This window comes from Leucopleurus acutus (assembly GCF_964270905.1).
Source record: "Leucopleurus acutus genome assembly, chromosome: 3".
Lineage (NCBI taxonomy): Eukaryota > Metazoa > Chordata > Mammalia > Artiodactyla > Delphinidae > Leucopleurus > Leucopleurus acutus.
In genome coordinates this window covers 344,787-361,393 of record NC_139145.1, presented here as the reverse complement: position 1 = coordinate 361,393, position 16,607 = coordinate 344,787, and the positions used below count along the sequence as shown (strand labels likewise).

At 59.9% G+C, this 16,607-nt stretch overlaps 2 protein-coding genes across 2 annotated transcripts; both read right to left on the bottom strand.

Annotated features, from left to right (window-relative positions):
• Positions 1-2,067: 2,067 nt before the first annotated feature.
• Positions 2,068-7,558, bottom strand: GZMM (granzyme M; the record flags this gene model as incomplete). The annotated part of the gene is made up of 5 exons (XM_082835929.1): positions 2,068-2,220; positions 2,654-2,917; positions 3,099-3,234; positions 4,254-4,413; positions 7,498-7,558. The coding sequence occupies 5 exons, from the start codon at positions 7,556-7,558 to the stop codon at positions 2,068-2,070; spliced, it is 774 nt and encodes a 257-aa protein (XP_082692055.1).
• A 2,715-nt stretch (positions 7,559-10,273) lies between these two features.
• On the bottom strand, positions 10,274-16,607 carry CDC34 (cell division cycle 34, ubiquitin conjugating enzyme). Its single transcript, XM_082835610.1, has 5 exons — positions 16,297-16,607; positions 13,424-13,510; positions 13,240-13,337; positions 12,554-12,688; positions 10,274-10,922 (listed from the first exon to the last, which is right to left on the bottom strand). Exons 1-5 carry the CDS (start codon positions 16,471-16,473, stop codon positions 10,712-10,714), a joined length of 708 nt encoding a protein of 235 aa, XP_082691736.1. The 5' UTR covers positions 16,474-16,607; the 3' UTR covers positions 10,274-10,711.

Below are 16,607 nucleotides of genomic sequence, written 5' to 3'. Positions count from 1 at the left end.
CGCAGTGGTTGAGTTCGCCTGCCGATGCAGGGGACGCGGGTTCGTGCCCCGGTCCGGGAGGATCCCACATGCCGCGGAGCGGCTGGGCCCGTGAGCCGTGGTCGCTGAGCCTGCGCGTCCGGAGCCTGTGCTCCGCAACGGGAGAGGCCACAACAGTGAGAGGCCCGCGTACTGCCAAAATAAAAAAAAAAACTGTTCTAAAAAAGTAAAGTCTATTAAAAAAAAAAAAAGATAAAGAAGCTTTAGCAGTTTGGAAAAGAAAAAAGAGAGAGAGAGAGAAGGTGGGTGGTCTCCGTCCTCCGCCTCCTTTTCATCCTTCCTTCTCTCTGGCTCTGGAATAAAGATGGCAAGGGTTTCCTAAAGCATCTTAACACTTTGCAGGAGGCCTGGAACTCAGTCTGTGCTCAGCAGACAAGAAATTCTGCTGCCATCACCAAAGGGGAAAAGCCCTTGCCTTCTGATGGGCAAACTCCACTTCTGGGCCCATAGCCCAGACAAGCGGATGCGGGCGGCAGGTGGGGGCCGGGAGCTGCTCCCTGGCCTGGGCTGAGGCGGTGCCAGGCTGGCTGCCTGAGCAGTGGCCTTTCCTGCTTAGAAAACCCTCAGATGAGGACGGAAGGCACCAGAGGCACTTACTTCCTGGGAAAAAGGTTAGCGGTGGATGACGTGGGGCACTTTTTTCCCTTGGCGGGTTTTGTCCTTTTAACTTCTCGCCCATGTGCTGTAGTCACTGTGCAAAAGCTCCATTCACGACAAGCCTGTGAGGGGCTGAGCGATCTTCTGGGGTCAGGGATGTGCATGTTGCAGGGCTTGTGTTGTTCACATCTGTCCTTGCTGTCGGAGCAGCAGATCCTTGAGGGACACCTGTGCGTTCCGCCGCGTAGGAGGGAGAGACAGGGCGCTAAATAAGTCCTGCAATCCCGGCCGTGTCCCCACAGGGCAGTGTCTGTCTGCTGTGAGATGCAACAAAGCCAGATGGACGGACAGACGGACAGTGGACCAAGAAGCAGGCACATCACCTGCTCCTGGCAGAACCTGCATGGTGGGCACCTAGGTGTTCAGTGTGCGGTTATTTCAACGTGGCTGTGTGTTTGAGGTTTTCAGAGGAAAAGTAAAAGACTCTGCTGGAAAACAGCAGTTCCACAAACTGTTCAACAGAAAGTCACCACGTGGCCCAGCAAGCCCTCCCTCGTCGGCGCAGGCCCGGGAGAACTGAAAACACACGTCCACACACGCGCCTGTGCGCCCATGGCCACAGCAGCCAGGGTGGAAACAGCCCAAGTGTCCACGGACAGGTGAGCAGATACACACACATGTCCCTCCACACCCAGGAACGTCACTCGGTAGCCCCGACACTCGCTACAACGTGGACAGACCTTGAGAACACGATGCTCCGTGAGAGAAGCCAGACGTGGACACACAGGGTGTGATTCCATTGACGGGAAGCATCCGGAACAGGCAAATCCACAGACACAGAGGGTGGATTCCTGGTCGTCAGGGGCTGGGGGAGGGGCTGGGGTTGCTTTTGGGGTGATGGAATGTTCTGGAACTGGACAGAGGGGCTGGTGGCACAACCCGGGTAATGTACCGAAAACCACTGCATTACACACTTTTCAAAAGGGTGAATTGTATGGCGTGTGAATTATATCTCAATAAAGGCGGCACCAAAATAAAAAAGAGAGGGGGAAGAAGATCCCTGGCTGCTTTCTCCGTGTCTCCCTCTGGCTCCCCAGTGCCCAGCCCACCCCCTGCCAGAGGGAATCTGGCTTCGGAACCCAGTGGCCAGCGCTGCCCCCTGCCAGGCACCCTCGGGGCCCTCGCCAGCTGCTGGGCCGCCTGGGAAGCCTCAAACCTGCAACCTCTGTTTTGTAAATGGGGAGCTCTCATTCCCCCTGCCCCCCCACCCCCGCATGGGGCAGAATCCAGGCCGGCTCATGCCATTTCCTTATTAGAGTTTATTGGTCCCCTGACACATGCAGGCCCCCGGCCGCCCCTCCCTGCAATCCTGCTGGCGCACAGAAGGGGAGTCGGGCCACCTCTGGAGGGTCGGGTTAGGGAAGCGGGCCGCTAGTGGCCGATGACCTTCTCGATCCAGGACTTATAGGGGGCCACGGCGGTGGCCACGGGGGGTTTGAAGATGTCGGTGCAGTTCTTAAAGCTGAAGGACAGGATTCCAGCCACTTGGCCTCTGCTGCATATCACGGGTCCTCCCGAGTCCCCCTGCCGAGGCAACAGAGCACCGGTCACCTTGCTGCCCACTGCGGGAGGTGGGGGGCAGGAGGCTGATTCCAGGGCAGAGACCCCTGCCCCCCTCTCCCTGCACCCTCCGTCCCCCGACCTCCTTCATTCCCTCCTCCCTTCCTTTCCTTTTAACTCTCTTTGCTCCTTCTTCCCACCGCAGGGCCTTTGCACATGCTCTATCTATGCCCTGATCTTCCTGGGTGCTGGAGTTCATGCCCCAGCTCTGCTGCTGGCTATGTGACCATGGGCAACCTCTCTGTGCCTCAGTTTCTGCACCTGAGAAATGGGCTCACGCTCGTGCCAACCTTCAGGACCCCCAGGGAATGGAGGGAGCAGGGCCTGGGGAGAGTTGGGGCTTGCCTGGGTGCCCAGCTGCTGGCCGATGAGGCGCCCCCCACCCCAGCGCCCTCACCTTGCAGGGGGCCTGGTTCTTGGAGTAGGCTGCCAGGCAGATCATGCGGGGGCTGATGCCACCCTGCCAAAACCGACTGTTGTTGCACATCCTGGCGTCCAGCACGTGCATATCCAGCTCCTTCAGTGCCCTGGCCAGTTGCCCACTCTGGTGGGTCACACCCCAGCCGGCCACGCTGCACCGCGCTCCTGCGGCCACTGCCTGGCGTCCTCGCGGCAAGGCCAGGGGCCGGATGGTCTTGCTGCGTTTCACCTTCCCATCCAGCTACAGGGAACAGAAAGGGGCAGGTGAATGCAGGAGGGGACCTTGGGGGAGGGGAACACTGGGGGAGGGGCGATGAGGGAGGGGCTCCTGGGGGAGGGACAGTGGGGAGGGGACCCTGGGGGAGGGGAACACCACACTGAGGGAGGGGACCTGGAACTACCATTTCTCCCACTGGCAGCACCTTAAGCAGCGCGAGGTCATTCTCCAGATGGGGGGCTGGCTTGTATTCGGGGTGCAGGACCACCTCCCTGATGTGGCAGGTAAGGGCAGGGTCTCCGAGCACGTGGAGCCCCAGCACCAGCCTCAGCAGCTGTGTCCTGGGGGCACAAGATCAGGGTGTGGGCGGCAGCCCTGCAGCCTCAGGGGCACTCGGTGTCCCGCACCCCCTCACCCAGCCTCTCTCTGGGGTCCTTCCCCTGCTACTGCTCAGCCCGTTCTTCTCCCCACCTCCTCCAGTAAGCCTTCCCTGCTCCCACCCCTCCCCAGACTCGGCCCGGCCAGGGGCTTGTGCTGTGTGTGTCTTAAAAATGCTGACCCTCCCTGCCCCCACCACCAGCCTGGGGCTCCAGACAGCGCGTACGTTATGCCTCAACATCAGTGATTTGTTCAGAGGCTGGCAGTGACCTAGCTGGGCCCATCGGGACCTATCCTCATAAACTTGCCCAAACTAGAGAGGAAGAAGCTCTTTTTACAGGACTTAAGGGGGCCCATCCTTGCCACCATGGGAGAGAGCCTGCCTGATAATGTGGCCAGGGGGCAAGACAGCAGAGTTGAGACACAGGCAAGCTTTTGAGCGCCTCATGGGAGCACCTGGATCAAGCCACGCCTGAAGGCTGCCTCCTCTTGGCGTTTTCAGTTACACGAACCAACAGGTCCCTTTTGGTTATTTCACCCAGTTTGATCTGTGGTCTTTGTTACTGGCCAGACCAGAGGTAGGGCAGCTCTGGGATGGGTTGACTTGGTGGCTTCACAATGGCATCAGGGACCCAGGTTCCTCTCTGTGTTGGCCCTGCCACCCTCATAGACCAGCTCTGTCCACATGGCCACAGGTGGGAGATATACTCCTGGGTGTCACAAGGGGCCTGACTCTGTCCACTTGGAAGGTGCTTTGTTGTAGCAGATAAACCATCCCCAGGAATCCTCACGGCCTAATGTCACATACACACGCCTAAGGTCAGTGTCACATATGCACACCTCAGCAATCACTGCAGAAGGCAAGGGGACCCCCCCACACAATGCTACAATTGGCTTAAATCTCTCAGGTGAGAGTGGGGATGACAGGATAGATTTGGGGACAGCTGGGGGGATGGGGGTGGGGCAGGGCAGGGTCACTCACGGATGGATCAGGCAGTGGGCAGCTGTCAACACCCACTGCCGGTTCACGAGGACCCCCCCACACAGGTGGGAGCCGGATTTCTGCAGCGAAACCATGTATGGGTGTGAGTTGCGGGCAGCCTCTCGACCCCCAATGATGTGGGTCTCAAACGTGTTGCCTCCTGGGGATGGGGAGAGAAAAAGCCAGGTTAGGGCTGGGTGCCCCACCCCTGCCATGACCCTGCAACTCCAGCTCTGCAGCCCTGGATGGAATGTTCTGGAATTAGACTATGGGGTTGGTTGCACAGCTCTGAATGCGCTGAAATTCTCTGAATTGTATCCTTTAAATGGGCAAATTGTACAGTATGTGAATGACATCTCAATAAAGCTGCTATAAAACCTGTTCTAAAACCAATCATGAATTAAAAGGATAAAAAAGTGCTCTAATGTGAATCAGCTCAAAATCTTCCTGGGATTCCCCATCGTGCTTTAAACATCTAAACTCCTCATGAGCCACGAGACACGCATCAGCTGACCCTGCTCCCTTCACACTCACCCTCACCCACTCCAGCACTTGGGTCTCCCTGCCGCTCCTCCAGGGCACTGCCCTTGTTCCCACCTCAGGGCCTTTGCATGTACTGTTCTGGAAGCCTGGAGTGCATTTCCCCCAGACATTCCGAAGTCTGGCTGTCTCACTGGTCTCGGCCCAAAAGTCTTCTCCTCAGAGACCTCTTCCTCTTCCTCTTCCTCTGTTCTCTTCCAAGCACTCACCCCACCCTGGTGTTGTATCCCACACACTTCCGCATTGCCTGTCTATTCCCACTAGCCTATGAGTGATGCAAGGACAGGCTCTGTGCCAGTCTTGTTTACAACAGGTCTAATACAATATATGGTCAGCAAATAAGGAAGGAAGCATGAGTGGATGGATAGATGGATGATGGATGGATGCTGGGTGATGGGTGATGGATGGATAGAACGAAGGAAGGAAAGAAGGGAGGGAGAAAGGATAGGGGTGGATGGTTGGGTTCCTACCCTGCTGGGTCACCAACTGATCACAGAACTATTGCCATCCAGCCAGGCCAGAAGAGTGGGATGCCCACCACGGCTGTCCTTCCATTTCACGCCTCCAGGTGCCGGTTCTAGCCGCGCATTCATGATTTGGGAAGTCAGGCAGCCGGGGCTCCAATTCCAGCTCCGTCACTCCCTTCTGGGCAACCCAAGCTAGGCTGTCTCACTCTCTGGGCTGTGGTCTCCTGCCCCCGCAAGCTGGAGTTGTGTATAAACATACTAGCACACCCTGCCTCCTGTGTGCTGCTGGGGGGCAAACAGCCTGCATCTGCCCCACATCCTGTGAATCCAGCTCGAGGGTGAGGTGTGAGGAGTACGCTCTACCCTCAGAGTCCCAAAGTCTCCCCTCAAGACAACTACAAGGGGAAATGCTTGATTTCACTTTGGAGAAGCCCGGCCAACCTCAGCTTCTCCAAGCGGTCGAACGGATCCACCAGGACAGGGAGAACACAGCCCCCCTCCGTGGGTCCTGTGGAAACTGCACCACCGGAGCCCAGTCTGGGAACGCAGCTGACAGGCCCACAGTGGCCAGAGGACCCGGGGGACATAGAGACGCTTCCAGAGCGCAGGGACCGAGGTCAGCAGGACGACGCAGTGACCCACAGAGGACCCCGTGGCGACAGTTGGAATAAGGTTTGTAGGTGAGCGGATAGGAAGGATGCTGAGAATCTACCAGTCACATAAGGGGCTGTCTTTGTTCTCAGAAGACTCACTGGAGCGCTTAGGGGTGAGGGGCAGCACGTCTGCAGCCCACTCTCAAAGGGCTCAGAAAAAGAATGATAAACATACCTATTTATATTTTACACACACACCCAGGGTCGGGATGTGAGTGGAAGAGGGGACGATAAAGCAACTGGAGCAAATGTTTACCACTGAGGAATTTAGGGAAGAGAAGATGGAAGTTATCTGCATGATTCCCTTGACTTGTCTGAAAAAGCAGAGTTAAGTCAAAAGGAAAAGAATGTAAAATATCTGTCCTGATGGGGCCTCTCCTCTGCCCCAAGGCCTCGCCTCGCCCTCAGGCTTCACTTAGACGAAGTCCTAACAGCTACTGTAGATAAAACTCACAGACCCTCAATCCACCTGCTAAACTCTCCGAGCCTCCACTGCACTGAGCTGTGAGGTGATCTCCTCAGGAAGGGATCATGTGCCCTTAGCAGCCCTCTTCACACATTTTTTTTTTTTTTTTTTTGCGGTACACGGGCCTCTCACTGTCGCGGCCTCTCCCGTTGCGGAGCACAGGCTCCGGACGCGTAGGCTCAGCAGCCATGGCTCACGGGCCCAGCCGCTCCGCGGCATGCGGGATCCTCCCGGACCCCGGGGCACGAACCCGCGTCCCCTGCATTGGCAGGCGGACTCTCAACCACTGAGCCACCAGGGAGGCCCCACACTTTTTTTTTTTAAATGCTTTTTTTGGGTCTCACTTTTTAAAAAAATTGAACTATAGTTGAGTTACAATGTTGTGTTAGTTTCAGGTGTACAGCAAAGTCATTCAGTTATAGATATATATTCTTTTTCAGTTTCTTTTCCGATTTTAGGTTATTATAAGATATTGGATACAGTTCCCTGTGCTAAACAGTGGGACCTTGTTGTTCATCTCTTTTATGTATAGTACTGTCTACCTGTTAATCCCAAACTCCTGATTTATGCCCCCCCATTTTTTTTTTTCCCCCACACCTTGAAGCTTGTGGGATCTTAGTTCCCCCACCAGGCATTGAACCCAGGCCCCGGCAGTGACAGCGCCAAGTCCGAGCCATTGGACTGCCAGGGAAGTCCCACATCCTTCCCATTTAAAAAAATTTATATTATCTTCTCACTAGGTCATCCACGTGCCCCGCACAAAACTGTTGGGGGAAAGTGAAACTCCTTCCCTCCCTCCGTGCCTCCCAGCTCTGGAGCCTTCTTCCAGAAATATTCCAGCAAAAGGGAATGGATTCTCACATACTGTCAGAAAAGAAACCCCCAGGACGGCGGGCATCCTCGGCCTTTTGCCCTTTGCTTAACCCACCATCTATTTTCAAGGCTGTTTCAAGGAAAGCCGCCTTGTGCTTTTGGGGCAGCCAACATGTCTTCAGCGGGGTCCCTTCTGAGGACGGGGGAGTTGTTTCCAGTCTCTGTTCTGATGCCCCGTGCCCTGTCTCCCACCCCCAGACCCCAGGTGCCACAGCTCTGGGCCTCAGTTTCCCCACCGCGCTCACCTGCCCACAGGGCTCCCAGGACCGCCAGCAGCAGCAGCATCGGGGATCGCGGGGCCTCCATGATGCTGGCCCTGGGCCCCCAGCGCCACCCACACCCACCCTTCCTGTGGGGGAGGTGACATTCACAGCTCTGGCTGCTTCCACCTCACCCTGAAGTGCCTCTAAAAGATACAGACTCTCTGAAGACAAAACCCCGTCACCATGATCACACCTGAAAAGCTGACGAGAAACCTTCATTAGCATCTACTGTCCCATCACGTTCAAGCTCCCATCTCACACATGGTGTTTTGTGGTTTCAGTGGTATTATCTCCTTGCCCTGTTGTCTTATTTTTGCAAAATACACACACCATAATTCACCATTTTAACCATTTTTAAGCGCACAGCTCGGCGGCACTAAGCACCTTCACATTGTCGTGCAGCCCGCCCATCATCATCTCTAGAACTTTCTCAATTTCCCAAACTGAAACTCTGTCCCCATGAAACACTGACTCCCCATCCCTCCCCCAGCCCCTGGCCCCCACCATCTACTTCCTGTCTCTGTGGATCTGACTCCCCCAGGAACCCTCTGTGAGTGGAATCAGACACCATGTGTCCTTCTGTGTCTGGCTTCTCTCACTGAGCATCACGTCCTCAAGGTTCATCCCTGTGGTAGTAGGTGTCAGAATCTCCTGCCTTTTTAAGGCTCAATAATATTCCACTGTCTGGGTGGACCACACTGTTTAGTTTCTTTGTTTTTCTTTTGGCCATGCCATGGGGCTTGCGGGACCTTAGTTCCCCGACCAGGGATTGAACCCAGGCCCTCAGCAGTGAAAGCTCAGTGTCCTAACCACTGGACCACCAGGGAATTCCCCGGACCACATTGTGTTTATCCATCATCTGTCCATGGACATCTGGGGTCTTCTAGATTTTGGCAATTTTGAAGAAAGATGCTATGAACACTCGTGTGTTATGAGTACCTGGGGGGCTCCTGCAAATCCGAGGGTCCTAGCCAGGCTCAGCTAGGTCCTCCCTCCTTCGGTCCACCCCTCTCCTTGCTGCTCCCCGACCAGCCAATCAGAGCACACCCCGTACCCCCTGGCCACAGGGTTTGGTTCAGGGTAGAGGACCACCCTAAGCCCTAAAGCAGCTCAGTGAAGACTGTGGCCCGCATTTCTTCTGGAACTTTTCAGACGGCCCTCACTCTCTGCTGGACTTGGAAAGATGTCACCCTGGGTGTGGGTGGGCCCAAGGCGAGAGGCGTCCACCTGAGAATGAGGCCCACACAGAAGAAGCTGACCACACGCTCAGTGCCTGAAACCACAGTTCTGGAGGCTGCAAGCAGGAAATGGGCTTCATGGGGCAAAGGTCCAGGTGTGGGCCGGCCTGGTTCCTCTGGGGCTACAGGGGAGAATTATTTCCTGCCTTTTCCAGCATCTAGAGACAGAGATGCTGGGATTCGGGCATGGACGTTTTCAGAGCTGTTATTCTGCCGACCACAGGTAGGGGGAGACAAGAGTCAGGGCACAGCCAGCACCTGGCTCCAGCTGTGCCTGAAACCCCCGCCCTGTCAGTCACGGAAGCCAGTGAAATTCTCCTGCACTTGAGTCAGTGTGATGAGTCAAGCGTTCTTCCCTCTGATGCTGAAAGGGTTGTGATAAATAAAGAAGACTCGGATGAAAAATGGGTCACAGAGGCGGATGAGATCGCCCCGATGCTGGGGCTCTGAGGCCAGATGCAAACCGTCCACCTCTCCTCTGACTGCGTCTGGCACACGAGGCTAAGGTTGTCTTCACCCAGGAGGGCTTGTGAGGCCAGGGTTCAGTTTAAGAAAAATGAGTATTTATAGGGTGTTCACGTGTCCTACCTTGTTTAATCTTTCTAATAACCCCAGGAAGTAGGTTTCATTGGTATTGGGGGGCAGGGGAGGGCGCCATATTTTGGCAACTAAGAAGAGACGAATTTCAGATACACGACAAGTAACTTTTTGGTATGATTACGTCCCAAACATTACATGGGATGATCTGAGAGTAAAAACAGTTTGTTTACCTGAAATCCACGTTGAACCAGGCAAACCCAACGCTGAGGCCCCCGGGGGGGAGCACAGGATCCCGAGGCCCCGGGGCGAGGCAACTGCGTGCACAAGCTCCTTTGGATCTGGGGACAAGAGCTGGGCGTTTACACCCCGGCTTCCATCCTCAGACGCTCCCTAGAGGGTGGGTCCTCGACCCCTCCCCTTGGGTCTGGGGGCTCATGCCTGTTCCCATCTGTCCTGTGCAGGGCAAGAGGCACCGCGTGACCCTAGGGCTGGTGGGCACTGGCCTGGCCCCTGGGCCCTCATCCTCCCGACCCTGAGGCTCCGGTCATCTAGGCGGTGGGGCAGTGACATGCACCCCTCCCTCCCCACACCCACGTGACCCCGACCCACACAAGCCGAGCGTGATGAAGGGTGAGCACCGAGTCTGGATCTGTTTGTTACAGAAGCCCGGGGAAGGGGAGAAGGGGTCCCAGGGGAGCAGAGGGGCTGGACCCACAGGCCCAAGGGTGGTGGCAGGTGGGGTAACCTTTCCCGTAAACGCCCAGATGGTATTTCTGGCTTTTCGCCCAGACGCTAGGTTGCAATCACTCCGTTCTAAAGCAGGGGAAGAAATGGGTGTGGCTTTGTTCCAATAAAACTTTATTTTTGCCCAGGAGCTGGGGCTTCGGACCCCCGGGGCCACCCCTCAGCCCCAAGAACACACCCCAGGCCCCCGCCTGGCCAGACCCCGGTCTCTGCGGCCCCTCCCCCCAAATCAGCAAACCTGACAGGAGACCCCTGGGGAGCGTCCAGGTTCGGAGGGGCGGCTGCCGCCTGCCTGTCTCGGGTCACATGCATGGCACCAGGGCCTGCGTCCCCGCCTGGGCCCCGTTGGCCTCACGGCCAAGGAGAGGTTGGTCCTCGGGCTTCTCATAAAGTCGCTTTATTTAGATTCCAAACAACCGCAAGCAGAGAGAAGAGGTGACCCCGAGTCAATCTGTCCGCTCTCAAGCCGGGACCCCGAGTCTCTGGCTCCAGCTGGTGGGTGGGGCGGGCGGGCCAGGGTCCCCGAGCGGCGTCCGGCCCAGGCGGGGCCGCGAGCGCAGCGGCCTCCCCGGAGGCGGAGGGGACAGGGCGGACGCAGTGTCCGGAGGTAGTGGCGGCGGCAGAGAGTGGGCGGCTGAGGTAAAATCTGTCAGTTTATTTGCGGAAACGCGGGGTCAGGACTCCTCGGTGCCCGAGTCGTCCTCGTCCCCGAAGCAGCTGTCGGCCTCGGCCTCGGCCTCGGCATCCTCGTAGTAGTCGTCGTAGAAGAGGTCCGAGCCCTCGTCAGGCGCTGGGGCCTTGGTCTTCACACAGTACTCGGCCAGCGTGGTGGGCACCTTCACGCCGTCCCGCTCCGCGTCCACCTTGGTCCCCAGGACCTGCTTCCTGCGGAGAGAAGCGGGGTCTGCCTCATTGCGGCCGGCAGCCCTGGGGCCCCCGCGCTCGCTCCCGTGAAACTACACAGGACAACCGGGGCGACGGCCGGGCCGTGGGGGCCAGCGACAGGATGGCCGGGGCAGAGCAGACGGGCCCAACCACTCCTGGCCCCCGCGTGTGCACGGGCCTCTGATCACACACGCGCGCACAGACACGAGCACACACGTGTGGGAGGGTGGAACGCGGGCTCTGAACCAGGATGAGGGCTGTGCAGACACAGGGCGGGTGTCGGCTCATCAGGAAGAGAAGCGCATTTCGGCCCTGGCCGCTGAGGTCAGGAGAAGTGGGAGCAGCCACGGCGCCGGGCTGGGTCAGTGGGCGAGGGGCAGGGTGGAGGGTGGAGGGTGGAGGGTGGCGGGTGGGGTGGGCGGGGCCGCTCAGCAGCCCCAGGGGAAGGGCCAGTCACTGGGAGGCGCCCGTGGCGGGACTCGGCACACCCCCACCAGGCCGGGGTCCCGGGTCCTCTCCTCTCTGTACTTGAGCGTCTTCCTGTCACCAGCACCGTGTCTCCTGCACGCGCTTTCCGTCCGGAGCTTTATCCGACTGACGGTAGCCGGCAGGAGCTCTGACCGCACCTGCTGCGCCTGGGGTCCCACCACCCGACAGGGCCGGTGGGCTTTCTGGAGCTCCCATCATGGGGTCGTGCGGCCGGCCCACGGGCACAGGTCCCCACAGCTGCGTGGACACGGTGGGTGAGCATGCGCCTGGATGCAGGTGAGGACGAGAACTGTTTCCCCGGGTGAATGCTGGGCCTGGGGGGGGGCCTGGGTCATCATGGAGACGTGTCTGACCTACTCCCTTTTCCAAGAGGCAAATGACAGACTAAAAACCTCTTTGGAGGAGACTTAGTGAAGCGTTTAGTTTATCACGAAACAAGTCACAGACCCCAGGGGCTCCTAGAGCAGCTCACGGGACACAACAAACACAACAGGGCAGAGAGCACAGGCCCCTGGGGAATGTTTCACACAGACTCCCCTGCGAGGCCGGGCACCTGCCTGTTCACGGGGAAAAACAGAAAACAACAGAAATGAGAGGAGTTCATCCTGGTAAACTCCTAAGTGAGGCGCTGCTTTTATAACCAGGAGAAACTGACTTTTCGTAAAAGAAGTTATCTCCTAAACATGCTCATACCACACGGCTTTGCTGCCTTTAGACAATAACTCCAAGTCTCAAAATTGCGACATCCACTCCCATTAGGCGAAATGATGGAACACCCCGCACAGCACGGTCCCGGAGGAGACCGCGTGGGGCAAAGCACGGGGCCACGCACACGCGTGCACGCCCCAGCACGCAGGGTCCGCGTACACGGGGGATGGGGGGTACTGGTGGGATCTCTGACCTTACAGTGTCAAAGCAGAAGGATGTGGCAAGACCCTGCTAGATCCTGGCGGACACCAGGCCGTTTATCTCTGTGTGAGATGCATGCACCCACATGCCACGCACACACACACAGCACGTCCACACATGATAGTACGTATGTGGGCCACACGCTTCACGAGAGAAAGACCCCAGCTTTTCCGGCAAGAGGAGGAGGGCTCAGGAGGGGCCACCCTGCCTCCCCAGGCCCCAGGCCCACTCACCGGATGATGTCCGTGTACTCGCGGTCCTTGCCTTTGCTTTCTTTCCACTTCCTGTACATCACGGAAGCGTCCACGTTGGCCGGTGAGAAGGTGTTGGGCTCGTTGAGGAGGGAGATGACGCTCAGGAGGATGGTCCTAGGGGAGGCGGCAGGAGTCGGCGTGGGGGGTCCACGGCCCAGGGGCTGCCTGCCCGGGAGCCTCATGCCCCAAGCCGGCCCGCCACCCTCCACCTGCCCTCTGCGGTGTGCCAGGCTCCTGGGACGGGACATGGGTGGACAGCCAAGGCCAGGACCATCTTCCCTCCGCTGGAGCAGGCCTGTCCCCTCCCTGGGGCATCCTGCCTGGAGAGTGGGTCCCCTGTGCCACTCATTCCCGCTCCAGCCTGGGGAGGAGGAGAGTGCCCCGGCCGCTCAGGGTGAGCACAGCACCAGGGGATGGAAGGGCTGTGCTCCCTGGGGCTCGAGGAAGGAGGGGGGACCCCAGGGGCACACAGACACGGCCACAGGAGTCCCAGAGACCATTCCTGAAGGTGGGTGGGGCAGGGATGGCAGGAAATGGAGGAGAGGCCGGCAGGGACGGGGGCTCTGGCGGGAGGGGGCTCCCACAGACGCTGCCACCCCACAGGGAGCTGCAACCTCCCGTGCCCACGTCCCCAGGGCTGGCCTGCCCGACGCCGACTGCCTCACCTGACGTTCTGCGTGGGGTTCCACCGCTCCGAGGGCAGCTCCCCGCTCTGGGGGTCATCGACGGGGGGGTGGAGGATGGAGATGCACACGTCCCCAGTCTGTGCGGCACGGGGGGGTCAGCACCCATGAGGCTCCCGTCCACACGCCCCCCGCCCCACCCCGCCCCCTGGAGGAGCAGGCTCACCTCGTAGATGTTGGGGTGCCACATCTTGGTCAGGAAGCGAAAGGCCGGTGGAGAGTAGGGGTAGTCAATGGGGAACTTGAGGCGCGCCTGGTGGGGGAGAGCAGAGGCTCAGCCAGGGCCGGGTCAGGCCGCCCAAGACCACACACAGCGGTCAGCCTGGGACTCGCCTGCCTCCGGCGCCCCTCACGGGCCAGGGGCTTTTCGGGGTCACCGAGCTGAGCTGACGACCCCGGTCCCTGCCCTGCTGTCAGTGGCTGGGGGCGGGGGGGGGGAGTGTGTGGGCACTCGCCGGGGTGCAGCTCCAAGCCCGTCCCAGCCCAGGCCTCTGGGGGGACCAGAGCCCTGGCCCCAGGGAGCGTGGTGGGCCCAGTCCTGGGAGCCGGGTGTCCAAGCACCGCGCTGGGCTCCCAGCCTCAGTCTCCAACCTGTGGGGAGGATTAAAATAGATGGGTGTTCACTGGGCAGGCGCCGGGGGCGGAGATGAGTCAGCACCAGGCGGACAGGCTCTTTGCCCGCAGGTGTCAGTCCTGGGGGGTCAGGAAGGCAAACAGGAAGGTCACGGGCAGACGGGGGAGGGCCGCGAGGGAGAGTTATGCCCCGGCCTCGCCTGTTTAAGCCCCAGTCCTGGGATCCTGATGGTGCTTCAGGCTCTCGGGGCCAACGTGGGACAAGAGGGGGCCGCGGGCCCCCCATCTTTAGAGAATCGTCCTCCTGGGCAGGGGGCGCTGGGGGCACTCGGGGGAGGGCCCTCTGTTCTGGAGTGAACGTGCTGAGGCCTGAAGTCAGTCTGGAACTTGGGCCTCAGACCCTGCCCCTTGGTCCGGCCAAGCCCAGGGCTGCGTTCCTAAGTGAAGACAGAGACCAGCTGAGGCCTCCTTAGCGGAGTAGGGGGACAGGCCTCCCCTCACCAAACACCCATCAAGTCCCAGAGATGCCTTTACTGCTGTGCCAACTGAGGCTCAGAGAAGGAGAGCACCTTGCCTGAGGGCACACAGAATGCAGCTGTGGAGGGGCTCCCCAACCGAGGTCTCTGGGGCACCCCTCAGCACACGCTGCCCGGAGCCCCTCTGGCTTGTAAGGGGGAGGGGGTGAGGCTGGGCGGGCTGAGAGGAAGGTGCTGGAAAGCGATGGTGCCCCCCGGGCACTTCCAGCCCCTGTATTTCCACATATTTCCCCCCACTCCCCAGCCAACCACATCAGAACAGGAGGACGTGAGGGTGGCGGAACCACTGTGGGTCCCACGCTGCCTTCCTCGAGGACAGACTCTCGCGGCAAACGCGATCAGATTTATGGCGCCCCTCCCTAGCCCAGGTTTCTAGAATAACAGGATCATCCCCCCAAAGCCAGCCTGTTAGGTCCTACCCACAATCCCTTGCAAACAGTGGGCAGTAGCCAGAAACCCACGTCCTTTCCTTTCCTTCCAGTCCAGCACCCTTGCTCAGAGTCCCGGCCTGGCCTCAGGGTGGGACTCATGCTATTCCAGCTCTGAGTGGGGCCCTAATCCTCACAGCCAGCTGCTCCCAGATGCAGACAAAAGAGGCTGGGGGACGAGGGTTGGTTAAACCATCTGGGGACCAGCCCCCAATCCATGTCCTGCACAGGGAAGACGGATTCCACATCAGAACTCAGCCCAGGGCTGTCCATGCTCATCCCCCCATCCCACCCCAGCAACAAGGGAATCTCAACACAAGAATCACCCCAGCAGGCCAGCCTGCCCCCTCCCGGCCCCTGAGCAGGCGTGGCTAAAATGTTAGCCAAAACTGCAAACACAGACATCTGTCCGGGCAGTGCCAGCCCCGCCCCGCCACTGCCCGGGCCTCCCAGCCTGGCCGCTGGGCTCTTGGCAGGCGGCATTGGGGGTGTTCCAGCTGAGGGCCCAGGCTCCGCTTCTCTTACAAGGAGACCCCCTGTCTTGTCCGTCTGGCTCGAGGAGCAAAGTCCTTTGATCTGGGAGGGATCCTGCCAAGACCACATCTGGACTCATATCCTGTCCAGGTACTGGCCTGAGTCCTCGTCACACTTGTCAGAAACACAGCCCGTCCCCGGGACAGCCCTGGCCTCCCCGCTCACAGAGCGCCCAGAAGCGACCCAGGGCAGGAGACGTGGGGCCCAAGAAGCCGCCTGCTCAGAGGAACCCGAGAAAGGCCAGCCGGGGCACAGAAGAGCCTAAGCTTCTGAGGCCGGGCCTGGGTGGGCTCTGTGCTGTGGCTCCCGGGGACAGGGCTGAGGGTGGGAGCGACGGCCGGACAGAACACGTTACGTAAGGCTCAGGATGAAGCCCAGAGGGCTTGGCCCACTGCTATCGGCCAGGGTGGCCGCTTTCCAAGCAGGTCCCGGCTGCCAGCCCCATCCGGGCCTTTGTTGGAACCCGAGCCAGTGGCCGAGCCAGCCCCCAGGCGGGGGGCCTCCCTCCCTCCCAACAGTGCTGGCTGGTTCTGGGGAGGCCTCTTTGTCCGCTCCGGGCAGCGGGCAGGGCCAGGAGGAGGGGGACGGGCACCAGAGGCTGGGGGAAGCAAAGGCCCCGCACCCAGAGAAACAGGGAGGGTCCCGGGCCTCCCCTCTGGGGACATGAAGCGGCCTTAGAGGGAACAGGCGCTTCTCGGGGACTCCTAGGGCCAGAGGGGTTGACCGAGGGCCCCTAGCTCGCCAAAGGCGGTCAGGCAGCGGGGCAGAAGCAAGGGGCCCCGGGAGGAGGAGGGACAGAGGATGGGGGCCCCGCGAGGAGAAGAGGCAGAGGGAAGGAACCCCGTGAGGAGGAGAGACAGTGAGAACGGGTCCCACCAGGGGAGAGGACGGGGGCAGGGGGCAGAGGTGGGGGAGGGGCCCCGAGGAGCCGGAGGAGGGGGTCGCCGCCCCCTGACCCCGCCGCTCACCTTGAAGTAGCCGCCCTCGTAGTAGGTGTTGGGGGGCCCGAAGATGGCCACCTCCCAGTTGTACAGGTCGCCCTCGTCCACCAGGGTCACCCGGAAGCCCTCCACCGGCTCCTCCTGCAGCCCCTTGAGTTCCAGAAGCAGGGCCTTCTGCGAGCTGGGCACCAGCGGCCGGGCCATGGCGGCGGCGGACGGGGCCGGGGCCGGGGGCGCTTGGGGCCGCGGGGCCGTGGGGGCACGGGACGGGCAGGGGCCGGGGCCGCCTTCTTCGTCCACCGCCCGGAGCCGCCGGGCGCTCCAGTAGCTCTGCACCG

Bases quoted from the DNA above. Each gene is read 5' to 3' on its own strand.
- CDC34 (XM_082835610.1), bottom strand. From the start codon at position 16,473: ATGGCCCGGCCGCTGGTGCCCAGCTCGCAGAAGGCCCTGCTTCTGGAA. The intron at 13,338-13,423 runs GTGAGCCTGCTC...CGTGCCGCACAG, and splicing joins GGCACCCCAACATCTACGAG to ACTGGGGACGTGTGCATCTC. The intron at 10,923-12,553 runs GTGAGTGGGCCT...TTCTCTCCGCAG, and splicing joins GAGTACACGGACATCATCCG to GAAGCAGGTCCTGGGGACCA.